Source organism: Talpa europaea (assembly GCF_964194135.1).
Source record: "Talpa europaea genome assembly, chromosome: 12".
NCBI lineage: Eukaryota > Metazoa > Chordata > Mammalia > Eulipotyphla > Talpidae > Talpa > Talpa europaea.
The window spans coordinates 63,579,319-63,606,385 of NC_140079.1; the positions used below are offsets into that span (position 1 = coordinate 63,579,319).

At 37.5% G+C, this 27,067-nt stretch overlaps 1 protein-coding gene across 1 annotated transcript in view; it reads left to right on the forward strand.

Moving 5' to 3' along the window:
* The window catches only part of NME7 (NME/NM23 family member 7), a gene marked incomplete at both ends in the record, with an annotated part of 184,998 nt that overhangs the window by 39,264 nt on the left and 118,667 nt on the right, over window positions 1–27,067 (forward strand). Inside the window, 6 exons of the mRNA XM_084250076.1 lie at window positions 1,084–1,191; window positions 1,953–2,119; window positions 8,447–8,557; window positions 15,927–15,977; window positions 18,112–18,319; window positions 25,123–25,228. Coding sequence (XP_084106202.1) covers window positions 1,084–1,191; window positions 1,953–2,119; window positions 8,447–8,557; window positions 15,927–15,977; window positions 18,112–18,319; window positions 25,123–25,228 — 751 coding nt within the window. The remainder of the gene's footprint in view (window positions 1–1,083; window positions 1,192–1,952; window positions 2,120–8,446; window positions 8,558–15,926; window positions 15,978–18,111; window positions 18,320–25,122; window positions 25,229–27,067) is intronic.

Consider the following 27,067-nt stretch of genomic DNA (forward strand, 5'->3'; position numbering starts at 1 on the left):
TCCTCAGACTCCACTTAGGTGATTCCACTTAGCTTTTTCCTTCTCTCCTCCACTCACTCGTGCCAGATTTGTATTGTGATCTATCAGCATTCCCTGGTTCTTCCCTTCCCAAAATTTCTTATAGGCAAATTTATTTTATACAAGAACCGGGGTACAGGCCAGATTTCTTATAGGCAAATTTTCTTATAATTTTCTTATACTGGAAATCCAGTACAGCATTTTTTTTTATGGGAATAAAATTCTTGCATATTTAGTCATGGTTTGGTGCTTGCTTCTCTGAAGACCTAGGCTAACACATTCTATTATTTCTATAAAAGGATACAATCATATGAAATCCTAAGGAGAGAGAGGATGTTTAATATAATTTTATTGACAAAAACATTGCAATATTGCTAGATTCTTAAGCTTAGGATAATTGAAACTTCATGAAATTGAGAACTAACCTCTCAGAAATGTGTGCTTTTATCAGTTTATTGACCATGGGTATGCAGACTTGCTTTCAGAAGTAAAGAATTATTATTATTTTTTAAACATTTTTTTTTTAAAGATTTATTTATACAAGCACTGGGTACAGTCAGAAGCGCTGAAGGGTGAGAGAATTCACCAGAGCCAGAGCGGGGAACAGACAGGCAGACTGACGAAATACACTGCTGAGGCGAGCAGTGGGCGCGGCAGGAGAGATCTGTCACGCCATGTGGGACCCTCGCTGGCAGCCAGGGATCGAACCAGTGCTGCAGGGGCTGTGGACAGCTTCGCAGCCCAGTGCTCAACTGCTGCACCACCAGGGGAGGCCCAGGAAAGAATTATATCGGGAACTGATATTCAAAAAAAATGTTAATTTACTCAGGATGGTCAGTTTGCTGTGAAATATTAAGCAGTCATATTTGAAATAGCTATGGATACTTAATAAGTTAGAATGTTTCTGAAGTTGTGTTGACAACTGATCTATTATTGAAAAGCAGAACTATCCAATATAATAACTAAGTATTAAAATTTGTTTTTTACACGTTTGGTAATTGTTGCTGTCAGTTCATATAACTTATAGAGGAGTACTTATATTTTCTATGGTACTTTTCTTTGCAGAATCATAGTGAAAGATACGTTTTCATTGTAGAGTGGTATGATCCAAATGCTTCGCTTTTTCGACGATATGAGCTTTTATTTTACCCAGAAGATGGATCTGTTGAAATGGTAAATGAGCCTTTCTTTGCTAAGAAGTTGGAAAAGGGAAGTTGGGATCAGGAGAGGAATAGGATTGCCTTCATATAGTTGCTTCTAAAAATGCATGCATCCACTTATATATTTTAGTGGGAATTATTTTTTTTTGTATTGGAATGCCAATACAAGAAGGTAACTTTGTGCCTTTAATTTTAATGTCAAAATTAGGAGTTACTATTTTTTGGTTAGAAAACTGAAATGGCATTTTGTTTTGGATTAAGCAATAGTTAATAAGTGGTTACAGAAAGAAGACTATAATTTGCCTAAGTATGTTGCCATTACTGAAAGCTGTTATCTCTACAAAAAGCCAGGCTGAAGAAGAACAGGCTAAGTAAGTTCTTTTATTTTTGTTCCTTTCATTAGTGAGCCCTCTTAATGGTGGACCTATTTGGTATTGGGATATTATGTAGGCAAAAAACCCAAAAAACAAAAAACAGAAATTTGGCATTTCTCTGGGATTTCATCAGTACTATTAATAATTTGCTGAAATGATTTGACAATAAATCTCTTCAGGGTCTTCTTAAAGTATTAGATTTATATAAGAAGTTTTTTATATTATTACTGGATTTGACTAGGAAATACAGAAGTTATAATACAATTTATGATTTGTATTTGTAGCAAAAAGAAACAGAATGTAACCTATTTTTAAGAAAGCAAGATTCAGAACTATTTCTAATTTATAAGATTAACATTCCTCATTGACATTTATTTTATTGTATTGTTTTTGATTCTAGCATGATGTAAAGAATCATCGCACCTTTTTAAAACGGACCAAATATGATGGCCTTCACTTGGAAGATTTATTTATAGGCAATAAAGTGAATGTCTTTTCCCGACAACTGGTGCTAGTTGACTACGGGGATCAATATACTGCTCGCCAACTGGGCAGTAGGAAAGAAAAGTAAGAAGACAATTGCATAATCTTTTTTTCTTTATTGAACCATCACAAATGAGTTTTAGTACAAAGTTCTAATTTCTGGTTGCTATCTTGTGTTTTCACAATGCAGATATTTTTTGGTGTTTCAGTTCAATGATGTGACATTTTTAGAATTTGATGGAGCAGATTCTGTGATTTCCACTTCAGTCAGAAAACAAAGTGATGCCCCTGGTCTTAGGTAGTGATTATCTCCTGGGAGGAAAACACAAGCATTTATCCATCACTTTGTAACATGTGTCTAACAGGGATCTGAGAGTACTTGAATATTACAAGTCCAAAATTGAAGGTGTACTACCTAAGTGATGTGAACTTGTGCTGCCAGGCCACGCATGGCCTACTTCTTACTGGTTCCACTATAGGATGAAGTCTTGGGTTTCCAATTGTTATAGGGAGAATCCTCTGTCCCCCCTCCAGTGACATAATACAAATTCAAGTTCAGATTTGTCAGATAGGCAGTGCTGTCATGCCCTCAGGGCAAAAGCAACTTTCATTCTCTTACTACCAGGTCTCCATTTTTCTTTTACTTCTGTAATAATAATTATTTGCTATGTAGTCATTTTATTTTTAAAGAAACATTTAAAAAAACCCTTAACCACCATTTTCAGTTTTTTTAAAAAAAATTATTATTATATTTTTAAAAGATTTATTTTTATACAAGAACCGGGGTACAGGCCAGATGTGTGGGAGGGTGGGAGGATTTCACTGGAGACAGAGCGGGACCAGAACAGGCAGACTGAAGAAATACACCACGCAGGGGAGACAGGAGGGGTCTACCTCGCCATGTGGGACGCTCGCTGGCTGGCTGGGATCGAACCCGCGCTGCAGAGGCTGAGGACAGCTTCATGGCGCGGCGCTCAACCGCCTGCGCCACCAGGGAAGCCCCCATTTTTAGTTTTTAGTGGAGAGGCTTCTGTGGATTACTTTGCCACTGATACCAATGGAAAGCTCTGGTACAGTGAACTTTCCTCCAAATCATAGTGCCTTTTGTAAGACTATTTTCCTTATCTGCGGGGCACAAACACACAAAAAGAAACCATGAGAAAAGAAAACAAAAGAAACCATAAACTTGGCCTTAGATTGGTGTTTTAGAAGGTATTTTAGATGCTTAATGCAAATGTGAATACCTTGAATGAAAATGTAAATGGAATATAAATTAATATGGATTAAAATTTACCAATGTCTTTAAGTGGACAACATTTAAAGAGTCCATAGTGCTGTACTATCTGGGATGCTTACAATATAGCAATTATTTAGTTGTCTCTATCACATACACATATGCTGCAGTTTTTGCTCAATGCCTTGATAATATAGGAAAAACACATTTTTATATGGTTCTTTGAAAATTGTTGCTTACCAGAAATCTCTGTCCTGTCTGAGCTTTGTGAAGATTGAACAACTTACTCTTCATTGCTAAAATGTTTATTTGTAAAATTGTTATTTTATTAAATTTTATTTTTTAATCTTTTTTTTATATCATTGTTCATTTTTGTACACTATTTGATTTCTCCCCTTGTTGTAGAGCAACCCCGATACAAAACGGGGTGCCTGACTGTGGGTCCTCACCCGCACGCTTAAAAGGACTTATCAATGCTCTACTGCAGGCACACGCGAAAGGTTAATAAAAGGTTTATTTACAAGGGAAGGGGAAATGAGGAAATGTACAGCTCAGGGAGAAAAGTGGGAGACAAAGTTGTAAATGAGTCCTACCTGATCCGCCGATTAGGAATCCCAAATGGCGCTCTGAGAGCTGGCTGCAAGCCAGGAGCTGTGAAACCAGGAGGCGAGCGATCGCGAGCCCCCCAAGGCCCACGTGTTTGGTTTTTATACCCAACCTGGTTTTTATACCCAACCTGGTTTTTTTATCCACCCTCAGGTCCCAGCCACCTTCCCTTTGGTGGTGACGGGATTTGTCTTTCCCAATGTCTTGATGGCTTTAGTCTGGAGTGGGGGTGGAGTCCACAAAGCCTGTATGGGATTAGCTCAGGACATCATTGCCCCCTAACCCCTTTATGTATAATCCCCATAATTTTCCCACTACCACATCATCTTTGAACTGTCACCATAGTCCCTTGAGCTCTTTCCTTCCCCGATTTGACCCCACTCCCTGCCCTTCTCCTGCTGTTTGCCTTTTTAGCTTGCCTACAAGTTTTGCCTTTTTCCTGACCTGTTGTTGAGTTTCCCTGTTTCACCTGTAACTGAAACCATCCAAAGTTTTCCTTTAGATTTATTTCACTTAGTATAATCCCTTCCGGCTCGTCTATGCTGCTGCAAATGGCATGAGTTTATAATTTTTAACCACTGAGTAGTATTCAATTGTGTATATATATCAAATCTTCTTGATCCATTCATCTGTTTTTGGGCATTTAGGTTGTTTCTATATCTTAGCTATGTGAATAATGCTTGTAGAGTCAGGAATGGACACGGTGCAGGTTTTCTGATCCCATGCTGACCGGGTAAAGGAGGAGTCCTGGAGCCCTCAGTAGTTTTGCAGGTTTTTATTGGGATTACCAGGTACACGGCAGGCTGGGGTGCTGGGGGGCCGGGAGGCTGGCAGTCCTCCCAGCCCCCAGCAGATCTTCACTGTGGGCTCTCTGGCCTTCTCTCTGACCTTCTCTTTCGGCTTCTGCCTCGGCTTCTGCCTCGGCTTCTGCTGGCCTCCCCGTGAGGCCGCCCTTAAAAGCCCAGTCTCAGCCCAGGTGAATCCCATCTAGATAGGCCCACACCCTATTCCAGGTGCCCGCCCTCAGGCATGCATTCAGGACCACAGGGTTCTGTCATCTAGTCATCTATCCTAATGGCTGGAGGGCAGAAAAGCCTGATACCTTTTCCTTACCCTATATGCTAAATAGTAAATAATGCTACATTTAAATAATGTAAATAATGCTACAATAGACATAGATAGGAATGCAGGTTTCCTTTCAAATTAATGTTTTTATGGCCTTTGGATAATGTGCTTATGTCCTAGGAGTGGAATTGCTGGGGCAATATGGTAGATCCATTTTCAATTTTTTGAGGGTCCTTCAAAAGCTTTCTATGGTGGTTGGACCAGTTTGTATTGCCACCAGCAGTGTAAAAGGGTTGGTTCCTTTTTCTCCACATTCTTGCCAGCATTTGTGGTTGCCAGTTTTTTTTTTTTTTTTTTTTTTTTAATATGGGGCCATTCTTATCGGTGCATTGCTAAAATGTTTTAATGTAAAAGAATGATTGTCATTCTTTTTTGGTATGTTTTTGAGAGCATTTAATGATGCATCCCATGCTTAGATGCAGGCAAGAGAGTAATGATGTAGTAAATTATTACACTAATGGCCCCTAATGAACCATACCTTCTCCTAGTAATTTTGTCCTTCTCTACTCCCTTCTCATACTGCTGCTGGACTTGATCATGTGACTTGCATTGCCCAATAGACATCAGCAAACATGACTCAAGGGGATGTATGATAAGTGCTTCTATGTCTGCAATATGTGGTTATGTATCTAAGAAGCCTGATTTAGCCTCCTTATGAATGAAAGACCCACAGGAAAGAGAAACCTAGCTGTCCCAGCCTCACCTAACTCCCAGTGGAGCCACCAACCTAGTGAAACTGTGTGAATGATTCAGGGTGAAATCACTACTCAGCCAACTTACAGCATCTTGAGAAATTGTTGTTTTGAGCCATTACACTTGGGAGATGGTTTGTTGTGCAGTAACAGAATACAGCAGCACTATTAATGTATTTTTGTGTTCCTTTTGTGTGGTGTGTTCACTTTTAAATAACACATATAATTCCTGATGCCTCTCTTATTTACCATCCAAAATATATTTTAGTTATTATCTATTGAACAAATTAAGCAATGAAAACACGACACAGGAAATTATTTAGAGCAATTACTCGTAGTAATCAACCCCTACAATCTCCTGTAGGCAATTAAAGAGAAAATGAAATTGCATTTTAAACTAAGTTCTATTGAATTTATATCTTTCATGTTGCTTCTTGTTCACAGAAATTGATGACTGCTGATGTGTTTTATATTTTCCTTTAGAACATGGTTCTGAAATTTTCGAGTTTAATGTTGACAACTTATGGGCTAGTTTGGCTTAAAATATTGAAATAGTGTGAAAATAATCAATTTTTAAAACAAAGTTTTAATTATATCTTGGTGAAGCCATAAAAATGCCATGTTGCTTATTTGTTTCAAAATAAAAGATTGTGTGGTATAGCATATAAGAGACTAAGATGAGCAATTTTTGTTAATTAAAAGTTTTAAAATAAAGCCATAAGTTATAAGTTGTATCTGAGTGTAAGTAATAGTGTTTGAAGTATTATATCCTTACCTAACTTTGTCTCATTGGTAAAAAAATAGCAACAAGAAACCAACCATGGAAAGGCAACTCGAATTCCTGGAATTAATTAGTGTCAGAATAGCTGAAAATAAAGAAGGAAAAGTAGCAGCAATTCTTTACCATAATTTTGCATGTTATATAAACTCAACTGCTCCCACTATTCTCATCTTTAGCTTGCATTTGCAAATATTACTCTTGAGGATTTTGTGATTATCTGCCCTTTAAATAATATTAATGGCATTAGTTGTGTAGAAGTAGTACAGACCAGAGAGTTTTGGGAGTGGGTGTTTTGTCCAGATGATAACTGACCAGCTGTGTCACCTTTGGCAAATTACCTCTTTCTTTGAGCCTCGTTTTCTCATAGCATTATGAGGGCACTCAGGTGGACACCATCTACAAATTTATTAATTCTGTGATGTCAGAGCCGGGCGAGCCCATTGCTCTGCTGTATCTTCTTAGAGAAAGACGTGATTTTTTAAGTAGCACATATTTGCTGTCCATATACATTGTCAGGTGAGAAGACATCTCTTTCTGTAAGTATTATCTCATTCATGCTTGAATAACTTGTTAATACAAGAATTTATAATTATTTCAGCAGTGCTGAACTGACTGCATAGCACATGTATATAAAGTTTAAGAGACCAAAAATCAAGACCATAGTATATTTAGTGCAACTTTTTAGAGGTTTATCATCTCATAAAGCACATTCTAAGAAATAATAATTTTAAACACCCATGTTTTCTAGTTGGGACATAAAAATGGCACTTTCCAGCTTTTGTCTGTATGGGAAGCCCTTTATGTCTCCCACATATCTGAAAGAGAGTCTTGCAGAATACAATATTCACCACTGGCAATTTCTGTCTTTGAATATTTTGAACATGTCATTCTACTCTCCCTTTGCCCTGCACAGTTTTTGAAAAGTCTCGTGGGAGTACCTTACCTGTTTTATTCCCCTTACTTGCCTTTGTCTTGAATTCCAGTTAGATGGTGGAATGTCTTGATGTAGGTCCCTGTGTTTAGATAACCTAGATGTTTGTTTGTTTGTTTGTTTGTTTATTTAATATATATATATTACATCACTTTTCATTTTTCTACAATGCATGCTTGTGTGCTTTCTCTTTTCAGGTGCAGTCCCCATAAAATTCCTGCCACCAATACACCTGTGAACTATCACTGAAGTCCCTTGTGCTTGTCTTTTAAAATATTCTTTTAGTATTCAGTTCCTTTCTTAGTTTGGGAGGTTTTCAACTATTATGTCTTCAAATAAGTTTGCTGAGTATATTTCTCTCCCCTTTCCAGGATTCTTAATATCTTTGTTTTTCTTTCAACTAAGTAATTTGTGGATTACTGTTTTTGAGAGAATACTTGCACATGCTGATTTTTAATGATATATATCTGAAATGTATGTAATGTTTAATGCAATATGACTTCAATAAAAGACAATTAGAATGTTTTTCCTTAAGCTTTTATTATTTGTATTAGATTGCATATCTAATTTTGATTTCCATGGGGAAAAAAAACTGTAAGCTTGTGTTGTAAGCTTAAAGTTTTTAAGAGACCTTTCATAGACTTTTTTTTTTTTTAAGATTATTTATTTATAAAAGCACTGGGTACAGTCAGAAACACAGAAGGGTGAGAGAATTCACCAGAGCCAGAGTGCGGGGAGCAGAGCAGGCAGACTGACGAAGTACACTGCTGAGGGAAGCAGCGGGTGCAGCAGGAGAAGTCTGCACGCCATGTGGGACCCTTGCCCAGCGGCTGGCGGCCGGGATCGAACCGGCGCTACAGAGGCTGCGGACAGCTTCTCAACCCAGCACTCAACCACTGTGCCACTGGGGAGGCCCTTTCATAGACTTCTTTATAATTAAATTTGATATTTGATGATCGAGGATGATAAGGAAACTACCACTGCTTGGGAATAAAACGGCTGTACTATTTTTAATTTTCAAACATTCTTTATTTCTCTACAGAACATTAGCCCTGATTAAACCAGATGCAATATCAAAAGCTGCAGAAATAATTGAAATAATAAACAAAGCTGGATTTACTATAACCAAACTCAAAATGATGACGCTTTCAAGGTAATTTGTTAATCATTTTCAGTTATAAATTGTCTGGTTTTATTTTTTTAAATCATCTATCATTCATATCATTGCTTAAAATAAAAAACCTCCCACTGAATGTCAAAGAATCTTACCAGATGAGGAAATATAAGACAACTGGTAATGAGATGCAGAAATAATTGAACTCTAAGCAAATAGGAATTGTCAGATTATACATGTCTCATTAACTAAATTTTGTTTTCTCTAACTCCATCTATTTTCAGAACACCAATGGTTGATAATTGTAATCTCTTCTTAATATACAGGTATATACCTTATATAAAATGATAGAAGAGAAAATGAATATTTAAAGATTTATTTATGCATATAAGAGCTAGGGTGCAGGCCAGAGGTACAGGGGAGGGGGTTTGGGATGAGAGGATTCACCAGGGACAGAGTGGGGAGCAGAACAAGCAGATTGACTGAAATACACTGCTGAGGGGAGCAGCGGACCAGACAGGAGAGGTCTGCGCCATGTGGGTCAGCTCCCTGGCCAGGGATCAACCTAGTGCTGCAATGGCTGCTGATAGCTTGGTAGTGCTGAGACTTAACCACTTGTACCACCAGGGAGGCCTGATTAATTATTTAAATCTCTCTCTTTCTCTCTCTTTCTCTTTCTCTCTCTCTCTCTCTTTCTCACTCTCTCACTCTATGTGTGTGTGTGTATACATATAACTGTTAACTATACCTGTTGACTATGAAAAGTGATGCATTCTATCTGACCAAGTATTGTCTAAGTTATTGGATGAGAATGAGCCTTACCTGTAGGTAGGGGCATGAGTATAGCAGTTAGGCAGAGCAGGCTCCATCTGCATTTTTAGGTTACTTCACCAGAGTTTTTGTTTTTGGTCAGGTGTCTTCTCACCGTTGCTTCTGGATATATGGAACAGTTGCTTCTTTTGGTCTCTGTGAGAATGGGGACAATAGATAGCAGTATAAACATTCAACCCAACTTTGCTAAGTCTGATCCCTAGAAACCTTACCAAGACAGCCTTGATTTTATCCCAGCCATGACATATGCTTAATATGAACTTTTCCACCATCTAAGACCTTCCAGTTTACGTATTTTCTGGAAAGGCAGGCACCTTATATTTCAGAGTCCAGAACCTAGAGCCAGATGTTTGTAACTGGGTAGGGTAATTGAATTAGTCAGGCTTTTTACACCGCTAGCCTTTGTGGCTATCACCTGCAACCTTGATCATATTAATACAGGGGGGCGCTTGGGAATGTGACTCAGGGCACGTGTGCCTGATTGTGGGCAGCTGAGCATGAGTGTGTGCGCATGCGCAAGTATGCACATCTGTGCTTAGGAGGGAGGGGATGAAAGGGCGCCAATAGGAGAACAGCTATGAGAGAAAGATCTGTGAGACTAGAGAGAGGCAAGACCCCAAGAGAAAGCCAGAGAGAGCCCAGAGAAAGAGCATAAATATTCATGAGGGGCTGGGAGGCTTGATTGCCTGCCTGCCTTCTGGCCCCCCACCCCCCGCCCACCCAGCCAGGCCTCCCTGCCTCGCCAGCCTGCAGGCTTGCCACTATACTATGCCATTAACTAGTGGATGACTCAGAACAAATTACCTCTCTGCTTCAGTTTCTTCAACTACACTTCTGCCAGCAGAAGTGGAGGTTATAATAGCACCTGTCTTGTAAAGTTGTAAAGGTTACATGAATTTAGTATATGCAGAGTACTTTGAAAAACCCTGGCTTATGGCAAGTATATATAAAGCTTAGCTATTATACTAGTAGATACTAGTGAAAGCTGAGGTCATGACCCCTAATAAGTAAAATCTACCCAATTTCTGATTGTAACAAGAATGCTTCCTGTCATAGCAGGCAGTGGGACTGAATTCTGGAGAGCTGACTTTGAATAGTTCTAGTGAGAGTAAAAATTATGTCTAGATGCTTCCAGTTCTTGATAACTTGGCATCAAATTTCCCACGATAAACATGCCAGAGAAAATTGGTTTTTAATTGTTCATAACACCTCATACATCTAATTCATATTAACCGCCAAGTCTTGGATTTTATCCAACTTAAAAGCTGGTAAACTAGTGTGCCGCTTTGTTGAATGCCAGCAGAAGATGTGAGCCATCTAGGTCAGAGACAAAGGACTTTATTTTGGTACACCAAGCAGCATGAGTGCATGTTTGTGTTAGTTTCCTTGTTTCCATGTCCTGTGGGGATAATATGATAGGGGCCCAGGTGGATGCTGTATACATGTTTATTGCATCACAGCTCAAGAGTATTGAACTTGGGTTACCCACTGTTTCATTAGCAAGAAGTAAACAAGCCTGCTCTTTGCACTGTAGAGAGACATGACCTCATCCCTCAAGTTGTTCACTGTAAACACAACTGTGGGGAAATGAATAAAATAAAGCACAGCCAGGGCTTTGCATTCTTTATATGTCCAGTAAGACATGTTGGGATCTCCAGAGAGCCATGGGGGTGTCTCCCAAAGCTCACTCAACCATCACTTCATCTTTACAATATCTGAAAGGCAGCTGTATTTCTAAATACAATGTAGGTGTGTAGGGTAAGGTAAAAAGTATCAGGCTTTTCTGCCCTCCCGCCATTAGGACAGATGACAGATCTGCGGTCCTGAATGCATGCCTGATGGTGGGCACCTGGAGTAGGGTGTGGGCATAGGTAGAGAGGATTCACCTGGGCTAAGACTGGGCTTTTAAGGGCGGCGTCACTGGGATGCCAGCAGAAGCTGAGAGGCAGCAGAACGAATGGAAGAGCAGAGAAGCAGAGAGAAGGCCGGAGAGCTCAGAGAGCCCAGATAGAGTGAAGACTTGCTGGGGGTTGGGAGGACTGCCAGCCTTCCGGCCCCCCAGCACCCCTGCCTGCCATGTGCCTGGTAAATCTAAATAAAAAGCCTGCAAAAGCTACTGAGCGCTCCAAGACTCTTACCTGCACTGTGAAAGAAAACCTGCACTGTGTCCATTCCTGCTCTTTGCAAGGTGGTAGACAGTTCTTGAAGGGAGATGACTAGATGGGATCAGTGACATGTTAGAAGAAAATAATGAAACTAATTAGTAATTGAGATCTTTATTTTCATTGATACTAAATATTATGAGTTTTGTTCTCTTGATTTTGTTGAATCGGTCATTTTAGCAGTCTTATTATTAACTCTTCTAAAAACTCCCCTGACAAGTTTTGCCCTGTAAAGGCAGGACAGGACACAGAGCAGGTTTTCTGATCCCATGCAGACCAGGTAAAGGAGCAGTCAGAGTCCTCAGTGGTTTTTTGCAGGTCTTTTATTGGGGTTCACCAGGCATATGGCAGGCAGGGGTGCTGGCTGGGGGGGCTGGGAGGCCTGCCCAAGCAAGTCTTCACTCTATCTGGGCTTTCCGGCGTTTGTTCTGCTGCTTCTCGGCTTCTCTTTCGGCTTCTGCTTCGGCTTCTCCTGGCGTCCCCATGACGCCGCCCTTAAAAGCACAGTCTTAGCCCAGGTGTACCCACTCCAGGTCCCAGCCATCAGGCATGCATTCAGGATCACAGGGTTCCTTCATCCATCCTTATGGCGGGAGGGCAGAAAAGCCTGATATTTTTCCTTACCCTACAGCCCATTTGAGGCTTTAATACATATACTTTATTTTTGTGACTTCTCCTTGCCTTCTAGAATTTATTTTTCTACAGCTGCTAATAGAAAGGGCATAAGCAATCTAAGATTTGCAAGCAAGAGATTTTTAGGTTCAAATCCCCTGTCTTTCCTTCCTTAATGCTACTTCGTTCTACACAAGTTATGTAGTTATGCTGATCTTCATTATTTTCGTATGTGAAATGAAGGTGATCTTACCTAGCTTAATATTTTGTGAGGAATAGATTAAGTTTGGCTCTAGAAAGATGAATTTTCTTCCCCTCCCATTTCTGGGATGAATTTTATTTTCTACATTTGCATTGTATACTGCCATAATCTCTTTATAGTAGGAGAGGGTATTTCAGTATACTTGGTTTGAATAAGTATGCGCTGATATAGCTTATTATCTGAACTCTCGTACTAGAACTGTAAGATCTTAAAGCATTACATACAAAATTCTCAAGTTTTGAAAGTTAATCCTTTTGCTAGAGGACATTTTAATTTCCTTGTTATATTTAAATGTAGTTGAAGTTGGCTTATATTTGTCATGTACTGTGAATAGTTTAAGGCCCTTAAGAAGACGATGAGTTTCAGAGACACCTAATTTAATTTTTAAAAATTAGTCTTTTTAGCTTATTTTAAAGTCTGTTGTCTCCATAGGGATTTTTAATGGGAATATAAATGTTAAAAAGTAAATACTGATTGCCATTAATAATTATGAATTTTAAATATCTCCACATTCCTCGCTTTTTGGTGATGTTACTTAAAGCATTAGTTTTTAATATAGTAGTAAGAATACATTGATATACATTTGTCAAGCAGTTTTTAAAAAAAAACCAAGCCTGTATTCTGTCCTTTGGTGAGATTTCATTAAGTTAGAAATTAAAATTCTAGCCTAATGTCTCAAGTTTATTGCCTGTAGAAGAAAGTGATAAATCCAAAATTTGCAGATGACTGCATTTTTTAAAAGATTTATTTATTTGTTCATACAAGAACTGGGGTACAGGCCAGAGATGCGGCGGGTGAGAGGATTCACCAGAGACAGAGCGGGGAACAGAACAGGCAGACTGACCGAAGTACACTGCTGTGGGGAGCAGCGGGCAAGCCAGGAGAGGTCTGCTGCACTATGTGGGTTGCTCCCTGGCTGGCCCGGCATCGAACTCGTGCTGCAGAGGCTGCGGATTTCTTCATAGTGTGTTGCTTAACCCCTTACACCACCAGGGAGGCCTGATGGCTGCATTTTTGATGTAACTTATTTGATCTATAAAGAACAAATAATTACTACAGCTCAAAAACAAAAGACAAAACAACTTGATTTATTTATTTATTTATTTATTTATTAATAAATTTTATTGTTATATTCCCCATACAATTGCAGCCCCCCCATTCTGACCCCAATCCCTCCCCTCCCGCCCCCGCCCCCCTAAAAGTGTCTCTGGTTCATAGTTTTTTGTTGATTTTGATTTTCACTTTCTTATAGTTATTCATTTTCCTGGTCCCTTATTTAAGTTTTCTAGATTCCTGCTATGAGTGAGACCATCCGGTATTTTTCTTTTTCTTTTTGGCTTATTTCGCTGAGCATGATCCCTTCCAGTGCCATCCATGTTGCTGCAAATTGCATGTGTTTATCTTTTTTGAATGCTGAGTAATATTCCATGGTATATATGTACCACATCTTCTTGATCCAGTCATCTATTTTTGGGCATTTGGGTTGTTTCCAAAGCTTAGCTATTGTAAACAGTGCTGCTATAAACATAGGGGTGCAGGTGCTCTTTGGAATTGATGTTTCTGTGTCCTTTGGGTAAATACCTAGGAGTGGAATTGCTGGATCATATGGAAGCTCTATGTTTAGTAGGTCCAGAAATCTCCACACAGCTTTCCACAGTGGTTGGACCAGTTTGCACTCCCACCAACAGTGCAGAAGAGTTCCTTTTTCTCCACAACCTCGCCAACATTTGTTGTTGCTAGTTTTTTTAATATGTGCCATTCTCACTGGTGTAAGATGGTATCTCATGGTAGTTTTGATTTGCATTTCCCTGATTACAAGTGATGTTGAACATTTTTTCATATGCCTGTTGGCCATTTGCATTTCCTCTTCAGAGAAGTTTCTTTTTAGCTTTTCTGCCCATTTTTTGACTGGATTATTTTCTTTGTTGTTGTTGAGTCTCATCAGCTCTTTGCAGATTTTTGTGATCAGTCCTTTATCATTAGTGTTGGGTGCAAAAATGTTCTCCCAGTTGGAGGGGTTTCTCTTTGTTTTTGTTATTGTCTCTTTTGCTGTGCAAAAGCTCTTTAATTTGATGTAGTCCCAGCTGTTTATCTTTGCCTTCACTATCACTGCTTTGGGTGATGTGTCTGTAAAGATGTCTTTGATGTGCAAATCATGTAGTGTTTCGCCTATATTTCCCTTCTATATATTTTATGGTTTCAGGTCTTATGTCTAGTTCTTTAATCCATTTTGAGTTGATTTTTGTGTATGGTGTGAGGTAGTGGTCAAGCTTCATTCTTTTGCATGTAGCGACCCAGTTTTCCCAGCACCATTTATTGAACAAACTTTGTTTGCTCCAATGCATATTCTTTGCTCCTTTGTCAAAGATTAGTTGACCATAAATCTGTGGGTTTATTTCTGGATTTTCTATTCGATTCCATTGGTCTGTATGTCTGTTCTTGTTCCAATACCATGCAGTTTTGATGATTATGGCTTTGTAGTATAGTTTGAAGTCTGGGAGTGTGATGCCTCCATTCCCTTCTTTTTTTTTCAGGAGAGCTTTGGCTATTCGGGGTTTTTTGTGATTCCATATGAATTTCATCAATAATTGTTCTATTTCTTTGAAGAATGACATTGAAATTTTGATTGGAATAGCATTGAATCTGTATATTGCTTTTGGAAGGTTGGCCATTTTAATAATGTTTATTCTTCCAATCCATGAGCAGGGGATGTCTCTCCATTTCTTTGTGTCTTCTTCTATTTCTTTTAACAGTTTTTTATAGTTTTCTTTGTATAGGTCCTTTACCTCTTTTGTTAGATTTATTCCCAAATATTTGATTTTTTTTGCAAAACAACTTGATTTAAAAAAAAAAAGGCAGATCTGAATAGATATTATTCCAGAGAAAACATACAGAAAGCCAACAGGTACATGAAAAGATGCAAGTCCTTACAAATATCAGGGAAATGTAAATCTCAACGACAGTGAGCCATCACATCACAACTGTCAGTATGGCTGTCATCAGTAAGGTAAAAATGTGAATTGGTTCAACCATTATATGTGTAACACTATGGGGGTTTTCAAAATATTAAAGAAATAGCATATGACCCAGCAGTTTCACTTCTGGGTATTTAGCTAAGGAAATTGAAAATACTAACTCAAATATATATGCAGCCCCACGTTAATTGCAGTATAATTTATATAGCTGAGATACAGAAATCTCTTCAGGTGTCTGTTAATGGAGGAATGGCTAAAGAAAAAGTGTGCATATATATAGTTATACCATGGAATATTTTTAAGTCATAAAATTAATGAAATTTTGCATTCTGACAAAATGGACCTTGAAGGCATTATGCTAAGTGAAATAAGTCAGAGAAGGGGAAAGTCAGAGAAAATTACTCTTATGATCTCACTTTTATGAGGAAGCTAAAAACAAGCCAAGGGGGAATTGGAGCAGAATATTTGGTGAAAAATCAACTTATGTACAGATCAACTAAAGGAATGTATATTAATCTGAGCTAAAATACTTACATAATTTTTAACTATTGTCATTTTGGTTATAGGAAAGAAGCAACAGATTTTCATGCAGACCATCAGTTAAAGCACTTTTTAAAGTAGGTATTGAATTTGGAGCTAATAGTGTGTAATAGAGGATATCCTGGAAAATTGAAAACATTTTATATTTCAAAATTTGTTACATGAGAATAATCTATCAAAAGGACTAGCAGTATGCTGCAACTGCATATGGAGAACTTTTTGAAATATTTTCTCTGTCTTTTTATTTGATAATATTTCCTATCATTAAATATCTTGACCATAAGTACATAGGACGATTTGTGTAAGTTATTACAACCATAACTTTCTGTTTAGATTTCAATTAAAATTTAGTGATAGTTTTACTCTGTTGAGTTTTTGTTGTGCTTTTAAACTATTATTTTGGCAATCCCATACATAAAACTATGCTTACCTAACTGTTATATTTTAAGTAAATATTTTGATACATATTTTGTTTGTTGAAGGTTAACTGGTATGTTAAAAACTAAATCTTCATTCTAAATATTTGGGATATAATTAAATTTAAGTGAATAATGTGCAGCTCAAATTATGGCTAACAAATGAGAGCTTCCTATTGACTGACAAAGCAGTACTTATATTTCTAATAAAGGATATTCGCTAAGCTGCTATATAGCAAACATGCTGTTTGATATTATGAATAGTACATTATTTAAGGTTTTATATAAGAAACTATGTTCTATATTAAGTTTTACAAAACATCCCCATACCATGTTAGATCTTTAAGATCTTTGTCTTTATACAATTATATTACACATCCTTGTTTAATATCTTATGTGGAGACGTATGCAGTATTTTTTACTAGATGGATGAATTAGCTTATTAAATAGATGAATGAAATTTTATTAAAAGGATGAATTAGTTTTCTAGTATTGAGAAAGACATAATAAAAGATTGGCTGGAGTGATTGGAAGTAGTTTCATGAGGCAATGACTTTTATGATCAAGCACACTGTTACCCTTTATCCCTAGTACCATACTTATGTAATCAGCCTTTTCTGTTATGTCTTTTGAGAATTCTGTATTAATGGGCTATTATAAGCTTCTTCAGGGAAGAATCTTATTTTATAGCATGTTCTGATTTATAGTAGGTCATCATTAAATGCCTATTGAAGGGATAAATGTAGGTTTGTTTCCTTGATTTGGGTTCCTTAAATCAACATTTTTGGGACAGCTAAGACCTAGCAGAATATGTATGAGAAAAGTCATGAGACCTTTTGGGATAGAAAGAAGGATTACTTTTTGTACATGCTGTTTCATAGAAATAGTCTTCAAAATGAATTGTTTTAAAAGGGGACTGAAGGAACCATGTTGATGAAACATGGTTCATAAGGAAAGGAATTGTATGAAATAGAGTTAATAGGCACAGAAGGACTTGCCACACTATGTTCATTTCTCCAGGAGGGTCCTGTCCTCTCATTTAGTTCTGATGAAAGAGAAGTATGGGCTTGCTTTTAAAAGTATTTTTATTCCCCATAGTAGAAGAAATGGTGGCATATTTCACAGTGAAATTTGTCATTGCTGCTTTAGACACAGAAGTGGAAAAATAAAATGAAATATTGTTTTTCCTGTCTTAGGTTACTGTGATTCAACAGAATATTTAATGGAGAACTTATGTGTGTGCTTTAATAATTTAAGACACAAATTGGCCAAAATAGCTTTTACACTAACAAAAGGATGTTTCTTGAAGGGCAGTTGACTTGCTTTACTTTATACTAGGCTAACTCAGTGCATAGTGATTGAAAGATCATTGTCATTCTTGAATTTAATAGTTCTACACTCAAGTAATTAAATTCCTACTATAAGTATGTTCCAAGACAACATTCTCATCACTTTCTGTATCATGAAATTTTATTAGACTGCCATGGTAAACCACATGAAAATAAAAAGTAAGATTCTTCTATATTTTTCAGGCAATAGAAAAAGCATAGGTCATCAATATGCAATTTTTAGTAAATAGAATAGTCTTAATTCAAGGAAATATAATTGATTGGACAACAGTAGTGTTCACTATGTACATTTAATTAATGACCTTGCCCAAGAAAATTCATTATATCCTGAGATCATAATATCCATGTATCCCTTGGAATACTCAGTTTATAATATATCCTTATTAAGAGAGCTACCCCAGTTGAGAGGAAAATGAAGCAAATCAGTCTTTTTACCTGTTTTATAGTGAATTGATCCAATTTATTTCAAGTGGTCCTGTTATTGCTATGGAGATTTTAAGAGATGATGCTATATGTGAATGGAAGAGACTTCTTGGACCTGCAAACTCTGGACTGGCACGTGTAGATGCTCCTGGAAGCATCAGAGCCCTCTTTGGAACAGATGGCATACGAAATGCCGCTCACGGTCCTGATTCTTTCGCTTGTGCTGCCAGGGTAAGGTGTTGTTAAAATATTTTAGTTTTGTTAAATGTTTGATGTCAAAGAAAAGTATTTCTGTTATTGTAGTAGATTTTTACAATTCAACTAGCAGTGGCAAAATCTCTTGACCTTTGACCTAGGATTAAACAGTGTTTGATGGTATATCTTCCTTGTGAAGTGGTAACTGGATTGTCTTCAGGATAGGTTTTCTCCAATTAAAACCATTGTCACCCCATTTCCTGTTGCCAAGAACCTTAAATTACTGAGGTTCGTAAATATTTCTGTGATTGAGTTCATGAAAGAATACCAGTTTATGGCTAGTAAATATTAAAAAAGACATCCTGTGATGTCCCTGATTCAGATTTAACACTCTGTTTTCCAGCTTAACATCCTTTTACCGCCCTCCTCATATGTAGCTGGCATTCTGAAGTTTCCCTACAATTACTACTTATTTTAAATTCATGTAGGTAAGATATTTAATGTTGAATTACCAGACTGAAAGTTTGTTCTTAGGATCATGAGAAATTTCTCAGCTAATTTAAGATGTTCATGTTTGCAATGAAATAATATTAGACAGTTTCATAAATGCGTTTTAAAATTTTTTATAACTTTATCAAACATCTCTTAGCTTTACTTTCACATTAGCCCTTGAATCTAATCATTGTGGTCTAAACCACTGTTGTATTTTGTCTGGACTACTGCAAAAGCCTCCTGATTCATCTGCTTACCCTCAATTTATGAAAATTTTACCTTGTTCAAGTAAAATTAACTATGCCCAGAGTGATCTTTTTTTAAACAAATGAGATTAGAGATTCAACTATTAAAAGCCCTTCATGTGAATTTTTGTCTCTTAGGCAATAAAATCTAAGTCCAAAGCTCTTCCTCATTGGTCCCTATCTCTCCAACTTGTTCTCCAACCTATCTCTCTCTTACTCTGTCCCAGATATTTTGACTACTTTGCTATTCATTGAATAGCATATTTCTACCTGATATATTCAAGTAGCATCAAAGAGGGCAACATGATTGGAAGGGAGTAGGGAAGGGGAGAGACTGATGAAGTCACAGAAATAAGATATTATCATCTGGTCTTATAGACTATGGTAGTACTTTTGACTTTTTCTCTGAGGAAAATTAGGAGTCATTGCATGATTTTAAGTGCAGGAATGACATGTTTGGCTTGCCATTTAAAAGAACAGCTCTGGCTGCCACGTTGAGAATACACTATGGAAAACAAGAGGGCAACAAGAGTCCAGTTAAGGGGATGAATGTTACTATAATTCAGACAGATGATGAGTGGACCAGGGTAGGAGAAATGAGAGGAGTATATTTTAAAATGCATCTTAGTGGTTGAAATTTAAATGATCAAGATTTCATTCCAGATTGAATGTAGAGTATGAGAGAAAGAGAGCGAGAACAAGGATTACTCCAAAGTTCTAGGCCTAAACAATTGAAAGAATAGAATTTACAGAAGCTAAAATGAGGAAGGTTATGACTAGAATCAGTATGGATGGAAAATCAGGTTATATTTTGGACATTGCAAGCTTAACGTGTGTTAATTATGCAAGGAGAGGTGCTTAGTAAAAAATTAAGTATATGGATTTAGGATTTAGGAATTAGGGAGGTCTGGAATAAGGCATAAGTATGGGGGTCATTGGCACAGACATGGTATTTAAAACATGAGACTGGTTGAGCTTAGCAAGGGCAGTGTATAATTGGAGGAAAGAGAACAAAGATGGCAACTTTGCTCTAGTAAAACATGGAAGAGGATAAATCAGCAAAGGACTTATGAAAGAGATGGAAAAACCTGAGCTAATTGGGTCTGGAAGGCCAAGTGAAGAAAGCATTTTAAGAGAGAGAATGATTAGTGTCAAATGAGACAGATACACATTTCCTCTGCTATCTGTAAGTGCAAAGATCTTATTTGATGGCTTATTTTTTGGGTCTGGAAATGCTCAAAATTTTTTTTTATATAAGTTAATGGTAATAGTGTTCTGAGGCCCCCCAAATAACCCAAATACCAATTAATACCAAACAGGAATGTTCTACTTCTGCATAGCAGGGGGAAACCTATATATCAAATATGAAAGGGACTAGAATTGACCATTTGATTTTGAAATACAGAGATCGTCAGTGGACTTGGTATGATCAATGTCAGTGAATAATTGGAGGCAAAACCCTGCTTGCAGTGGAGTTAGAAGAAAATTAGAGAATGGGAATTGGAGATAGTGAATATGATAAACTGGTGGGGAGCAGAGAAGATGGTAGCTGTGAGCTAAACACTTTTCTTTTTTTTTTTAAAGATTTATTTATGCATGTAAGAGCCAGGGTACCTGCCAGAGATGCGGGGGGCAGGGGTGAGAGGATTCACCAGAGACAGAGTAGGGAACAGAACAGGCAGACTGACTGAAACACACTGCTGAGGGGAGCAGTGGGAGAGACAGGAGAGGTCTTCTGCACCATATGGGTTTCTCCATGGTTGGCCAGGGGTTGAACTTGTGCTGCAGAGGCTGCGGATTGATTCATAGTGCGGTGCTTAACCCCTTGTGCCATCAGGGAGGCCCGCTAAACACTTTTTTTAAAGACACAAAGAATTACAGATATGAGAAATTGATGTTGGGAAAAGAGGTAGTACTGTCACTGATTTGGTTAATAGGAATGGAAATTAGAACCCAGATTGACTACACTGGTACATGGGGGTCTTCTACAGCAACTTTAGGGAAGGCTGATTATGTGGCATAGATGCTGATTCTTACTACCTCATTTTTCTCAGTAGGAAGTAGAAAGCATGGTCACAACAGCTAACTGTGAGGATGGGGGGTGAAGGTGTGGGTTTGAAGAGAGAGAAGATGTGAAATAATCACCTGAAAGACTAGGAAAAAAGAACAGATCAGGAAAAGAATGGTAGGATTGCCATGTTGAAATATGGCCCACCTGAAATTCATGGTCAGGAATTATGATTGTGGTGGTTCTCACATGCAGTGCATGGATTTCCTTGCAGAGAAGATGAAGAGTTTGCTTTAATGACACTGGTTTTGTGATGAAAGCAGGATAGGAGGGTTGAGGGTAGTCAAAGGTATATGCAAGGGAGTGATTAATAGTCTTTGATCTTTGATCTTAGCAGTAGACATTTTCTGTAAATGTAATATATCTACTATAGTTAACTTCCTAGTCAGAGTTCTGATGTATTAACAAAAATGATAGACACAAATAATAAAGAAAATAATTGGGGGACTCATCTGAATTCATTAGCCATGTTCATTGATATTTTTCTCTTTCCCGTCTTATCCCATCATTTCTTTTTTTTTCTTTTCACTAATTTATTTACTAAATTTGTGCACAAAAATGCTTGCCAGATATTAGATAGCGTAGGCTCTACATATGTGTTTATATGTTAGATGATTTTACTATTGAGTGCCATGACTACAGGGATTTTTATGTTTTGTTTTGATCAATAGAACCTTCCTTGCACATCATAAATGCTCATAAATGTTTGTTGGATTAATGAATTCTGCTGATATTGGTCATTAGCTCCATTAGTAAACAATCTATTTGAAATTGTAAATTCCCTTTTATTAAAATCTTTGATATAAATGAAAGATGGAAAAATGCCAGCATGTCATTTTGTTTTTCTCGATGCTTTATAAATATTCTTTTTAATGAAATACCATGAATCTTGACTGCGTACAACTATCCCTTGTCTTTATTTGATGTTAATGTAAGTTGTACATTTCAGTAATACTGTCGATGCTGAAAACAAATGAATCCAGAAACGTCAGCAGTTTTATACTCTTAACAGGATAAATCTTGATTTTTCCTAAATACATATAGTTGTGGTCTGTGTGTGCACGTATGTAATACATGTGCTAAGCTTGGAAGAAAAATTTCTATTTGAAAATACAATTTGCGGAATGACTTTACCCCTTTTTTTGTAGTAGAAAATCTTTTGCAAAGGTAGCTACCATATTCCATTGTCCTAAAGTAGTATCTTAGGTATGTTTGTTTCTGTTCTGCACACTTAATTTTTTTTTAGCTCTTTCCAACATCCATCTCTGAACTTCCAATTATTTGGATCAATCCTTTAGAATTTATGTAATCTTGACTCTTGTATTGGAAAGAGTCCTGTGGACATCATGTTAGCTGACAATCTATCAAAGAGAAGTTCTGAGTAGGAACACACACAGTTCTGAGTGTACACTCTGTCAGGACACATGTCCAAGCTCTTTTTATTTTTTTAATTTTTTAAAAAGATTTTATTTATTTATTCATACAAGAACTGGGGTACAGGCCAGATGTGTGGGAGGGTGTGAGGATTCACCAGAGACAGAGTGGGGAACAGAACAGGCAGACTGACGAAATACACTGCTGAAGGGAGCAGCGGGCGTGACAGGAGAGGTCTGCTATGCCATGTGGGACCCTTGCCGGCTGGCCAGGATCGAACTGGTGCTGCAGAGGCTGGGGACAGCTTCACAGCGTGGCGCCCAACTGCCTGTGCCACCAGGGAGGCCCCCAAGCTCTTTTTAAAAGTCTCATTTAATTCCCACACTAGCTTACACATTCGCTTACATCATGTCAATTTATTGCTGCAGAAATGAAAACTTAAAGACTTTAAGTATCTTGGCCAGTTGAGGGCTAGATCTTGGTCATTTTGACTTGAGTCCCTGTGCTTTACCACCCTTCTCCACTGAGTATACTGAAAGTAGCAGCCTACCTTATTTTCAACATTTCAGCTTTTAGAACACGAAGTGGAAACACCGTTCAGAATTTGGAAACTAGAATAAAGAGAATTTGTAATCAGTAACCCTGCCAGCAGTGTTTGTAATTTATCTATTTATGGCATCTTCCTTCCCATGTTCTTTGATCATTTAATGATTTACATAGTAAATATCATTCTGCATGGTTTAATATAATTTGATTTTTTAATTTAATATTAAATCATAATATTTTACATATTACCAGATTGGTGTCATAAGAATAAATTTTAATTGTTATAGACTGTTCCCTTGCATGCATAAAATGTGATTTATTCAAACATTCCCTTTTGAGAATTTTGTTAGGTTGTAATTTTTTTTACACATGTATAGATGTTGGTCCACTAATCATAGGACTTCATATTTCACTTACCAATGTTTCAGATTATTTTCTGACAACAGATTTTCTTATTTGATATTGGGAGAGTATGTGGACAGAACTTTGGTTTTTTTTAAAATGATTTAATCCAGGCATTTACAAAAATGTCATTTAACTTACTATGTAAAGCTTTTAGAGAAATGTTTAACTGGTAGCAATTGAGTAAAACTTTCATTACTGTAACTAAATATACAATTGTATATTAGTCAGATGTTTTCATGAAATTATTCTGGATCTCATCAGGGTAATACTAAAACAGTTTAGCTCTAGATTTTACAATTTATTAAACACAAGAAAAAATCCTGTATACTTAAATTTTACCAAGTTGAGCCTGAATTTTATTTATGTATTTATTTATTTATTTATTTATTTATTTATTTATTTTTCTTTAAGGTTTATTTATTTATTTCTACAAGCACTGGGTACAGTCAGAAGTGCGGGAGGGTGAGAGGATTCACCAGAGCGGGGAACAGAACAGGCAGACTGACAAAAATACACTGCTGAGGGGAGCAGCGAGCGCAGCAGGAGAGGTCTGTCGCGCCATATGGGACCCTCACCCCTGGCCAGGGATCGAACTGGTGCTGCAGAGGCTGCGGACAGCTTCACAACCCAGCGCTCAACTGCTGTGCCACCAGGGAAGGCCCGAGCCTGAATTTTAAGCTTTTGGGAAAGGTGCCTATTTTATCTTTTCCTGCTAGGCAATTTAGAGACATATAAAAGGCTAAGTGATAACAGAAATGCTTGGAAAAAAGCTGTATGCAAAATTTTAGGCAGCTCAAATCACAAAGGAATATGAAAATTTTGGAGTGTGATTTTTACATTTGTTGTATGAAGCCTCTGAATTAGTTGCCATAACAATGACCTAATAAAAATGCTCTTGGAAATGGTAGCTTGGATTCCTAGGTGGGAGAGAGATGACAACCCGTACAAGGAGAAAAGAACACAGAGGTATGAAATAGAATTCACTGTATGGATAGGTAAAATCTTCATGTTCTTGGCCTTAAATGCACATTCAATATATATTCAACATAGGTAAATGAATACTTGGAAAAAACTGACATTTTAATTTTTAAAAATTGAGTAAGAATGGCCTCCCTGGTGGCACAAGGGTTTAAGCACCACACTATGAAGCAATCCACAGCCCCTGCAGCACAAGTTTGATCCCCGGCCAGCCAGGGAGAAACCCACATGGCGCAGCAGACCTCTCCTGTCTCGCCCACTGCTCCCCTCAGCAGTGTTTTTCAGTCAATCTGCCTGTTTTGTTCCCCACTCTGTCTCTGGTGGATCCTTTCACCCCCCACATCTCTGGCCTGTACCCCAGCTCTTGTATGCATAAATAAGTAAATATTTAAAAAAAGAATTGAGCAAGAAAGAAATTAAAAGTTGAGAAAAAATAATTGACCAACAATGGAACATGGTGCAGGATTATTGGGACCTGGTGGTGGGTAGGCTGGGAAAGGGTGCATTTGTAGAGATTTGAACCTATACCCAGGAGTAGATAAATTTAAACCTGCTTTACCTTAATAAACATAATTTTGGAAAAATAATAAATACTTCCCACTGTAAAAATTTAAAGCAAAGAATTTAAATTATGAAACTTTAAAGTAATTTATTGTTCTTCCCCTTTCATAAATATCTAAGAATCAGGATATGAGATAACATGTGCCAAAGCCATTTCTTTCTTTCTTTAGGAAATGGAGTTATTTTTTCCTTCGAGTGGAGTTTGTGGGCCAGCGAACACTGCTAAGTTTACCAATTGTACCTGTTGTATTATTAAGCCCCATGCTATCAGTGAAGGTAAGTGCCATGTTTGTTGAATACTGTATAGCCAATACATTTTAATAGCAGTTTGTTTCATTAATGTTTATTTTCTTGATGTATTTTATGTGTTGAGATTAAAGTATGATTTTATTATTTCCATTTACTTTTTCTTTGAAGGTACATGAGTGAAAATGACAAGATATACAGGAAATCCTGTCTAAAATCTGTATCTTTATATCTGTCCTTTTTTCTTTTTAATTGAGGTACAACTAACATATAGCATTTTTCAGGTATGCAACTTAATGATTCAATATTTGTGTATAATGCAAAATGATCACCACAATAAATCTAGCTAGTTATCTCCATGCAAGGTTATAATTTTATGTGTATGATCAGAACTTTTAAGATCTACTTTCAAGCAACTTTCATATATACTGTAAAGTATTAACCATATCTACCATGCTGTGTATAGATACATTTTTATTTATTTATTTATTTATTTTTAATAGAGGCATGTTTTATTTATTTATTTATTTGTTTGTTTGTTTATACATGCACTGGGTACAGTCAGAAGCGCGGGAGGGTGAGAGAATTCACCAGAGCCAGAGCGGGGAGCAGAGCAGGCAGAAGGACCGAAGTACACTGCTGAGGGGAGCAGCGGGTGGCAGGAGAGGTCTGCGCGCCACGTGGGATCCTCCTCGGTGGCCGGGGAGCAGCCGGGGATAGAACCGGCGCCGCAGAGGCCGCGGGCAGCTTCACAACCCAGCGCTCAACCACTGCGCCACAGGGGAGGCCCTAGATACATTTTTAAAAGATTTTTTATGTTGTTGATTAAGGTCATACTCATCTTGCTACATTTCATGATTCCTTTACTTTCAGCCAACCACAGAACAGATTCACTTAAATAGCATTCCGAGTGTACAATTTAAAACAGTGTCTACCATACCTGCATATTTATAGTGTGCACTTCCTGAGATGGAGAAACTTACTTTGGTGCTCAGTATCTGAAAGTTCTTTGACTAATTCTGTGTGTGTGTGTGTGTGTGTGTGTGTGTGTGTGTGTGTGAGTGAGTGTGTGAGTAGATATATAAAGTATATATGTGTATACATAAAGTATATATGTATGTATGTATACTTTATGTGTCATAAACATATTTGTACAGGTAAATAAATAATGTATGTAGATATGAATGTATACTGAATTTTCAAGTCTTTTTCTTCATTATTTTAGTCTGTATATTTTTGTCAGCCATTCCAAATTCTTTTAGAAATGAGAAGGGATATAAGACCATCCTTAAAACACCAGAATATACTAGAAACCATAATTATAAGGACTTGTGAATTTTATTTTTTCTAAGTTTCAAATTAATAAATGTATACAGTAGAAGATTTAGCAAATAATTAAAACATAAGAAAACAAGAATTAGGGCCTCCCTGGTGGCTCAAGGGGTTAAGACACAACCTATGAAGCTGTCTGCAGCCGGCTGAAGCACGAGTTCGATCCCCCGGTGGGCCAGGGAGCTACCCACATGGCACAGCAGACCTCTCCCGGCTCACCCGCTCCTCTCCTTGGCAGTGTATTCCAGTCAATCTGCCTTTTCTGTTTCCCACTCTGTCTCTGGTGAATCCTCTCACTCCTCACACCTCTGGCCTGTACCCCAGTTCTTGTATGCATAAATAAATAAATCTTAAAAATAAAAAAGAAAACAAGAATTAGGGCTCCTCAACCTGAGCAGGTCCTTTTTTGTAGGGAAAGAATTCACCAGACAGTTCTAGTTGTTGTTGAACCAGGCAAGGTTTTACTAGAGAGATTCATTTATGAGGCAGCCAGTTTGGGAAAGGTGACTATACCCTGGCTCTCCGAGGGAATTAGGA